This window comes from Terrapene carolina, unplaced genomic scaffold (assembly GCF_002925995.2).
Source record: "Terrapene carolina triunguis isolate 2854851 unplaced genomic scaffold, T_m_triunguis-2.0 Scaffold17639, whole genome shotgun sequence".
NCBI classification, from domain to species: Eukaryota; Metazoa; Chordata; order Testudines; family Emydidae; genus Terrapene; species Terrapene triunguis.
In genome coordinates, this window is record NW_020681990.1 from 261 (window position 1) to 1234 (window position 974).

The 974-nt window shown below is 65.3% G+C and overlaps 1 protein-coding gene across 1 annotated transcript in view; it reads left to right on the forward strand.

The window, feature by feature from the left end:
* Window positions 1-373: 373 nt before the first annotated feature.
* The window catches only part of LOC113408528 (collagen alpha-2(XI) chain-like), a gene marked incomplete at both ends in the record, with an annotated part of 1038 nt that continues 437 nt past the window's right edge, over window positions 374-974 (forward strand). Inside the window, 2 exons of the mRNA XM_026661811.2 lie at window positions 374-520; window positions 620-673. Coding sequence (XP_026517596.2) covers window positions 374-520; window positions 620-673 — 201 coding nt within the window. The remainder of the gene's footprint in view (window positions 521-619; window positions 674-974) is intronic.

A 974-nucleotide genomic window follows, 5' to 3' on the forward strand; every position in this document is an offset into this window, starting at 1 on the left:
GTCTGCATTGGGGGATGGGAGACTGACCGAGGGAAGATACCTGAGCATATAACATGAGAACCCAGGAAGGGGTTAGAGGCGAGGTGACACCTTTGCCCGGGAAACTGAACAAAGGCTGGGGAGAGAGTTTCAGAGCTGGCTGGTGGAATGGCTGGGAGGCAGACGGGGCTCTGACCTCCCAGGGGGGCTAGGGTGCCCGGGGACCCCAAGATGGACCTAACTGAGGGGGTCCTGTTGTCTGTGCCTGCAAGACCTGTCTTGGACTGTGTTCCTGTCGTCTAAATAAACCTTCTGCTTTACTGGCTGGCTGAGAGTCATGGTGAATCGCAGGAAGCCGGGGTTGCAGGGCCTGGTGTCCCCCCACACTCCGTGACAGCATTACAGGGCGTATCCCATCACACTGCCCCTCCCCCGGCCTGAGGGCTGCCAGCGCCCCCCACTTCCAGCCCCCCATGTCTCTGATTGTCCTGTCGTTGCTTTGCAGGGCCCGGCCGGTCCCAAGGGTGCGAAGGGAGCCACGGTAAGCGCTGTCCCTGGTGCCCCAGCAGGGGGTGCACTCCCCCCCCCCCCCCCCCCGTCAGCCCTCAGGCAGCTGATGTCTCTGTTTTCTCCCCGCCAGGGACAAGCCGGCCCCAAGGGCGAGCGAGGCGTCCCCGGCCCCCCCGGACACCCAGTGAGTGACCCCCCCCACCCTGCTTTCCTTCGACCTGCTGCCTCGGACCATCCGTTCCCTGCGCTCCGGCTGCTTCCCCGGTCCCCGCCACCCCTCACTCACAGCGTCGTCCCCCTTCCTGGCTCCGTTATTTACCCTGCTGTCTGCCCCGCCCTGCCCCCTTCCCTCCCTGCCCCCTGCCCCGCCCACTGCTCCCTCCATCCCTCACTCACAGCATCGTTCCCCTTCCTGGCTCCGTTATTTACCCTGCTGTCTGCCCCGCCCTGCCCCCTTCCCTCCCTGCCCCCTTGCCCCTCCCACT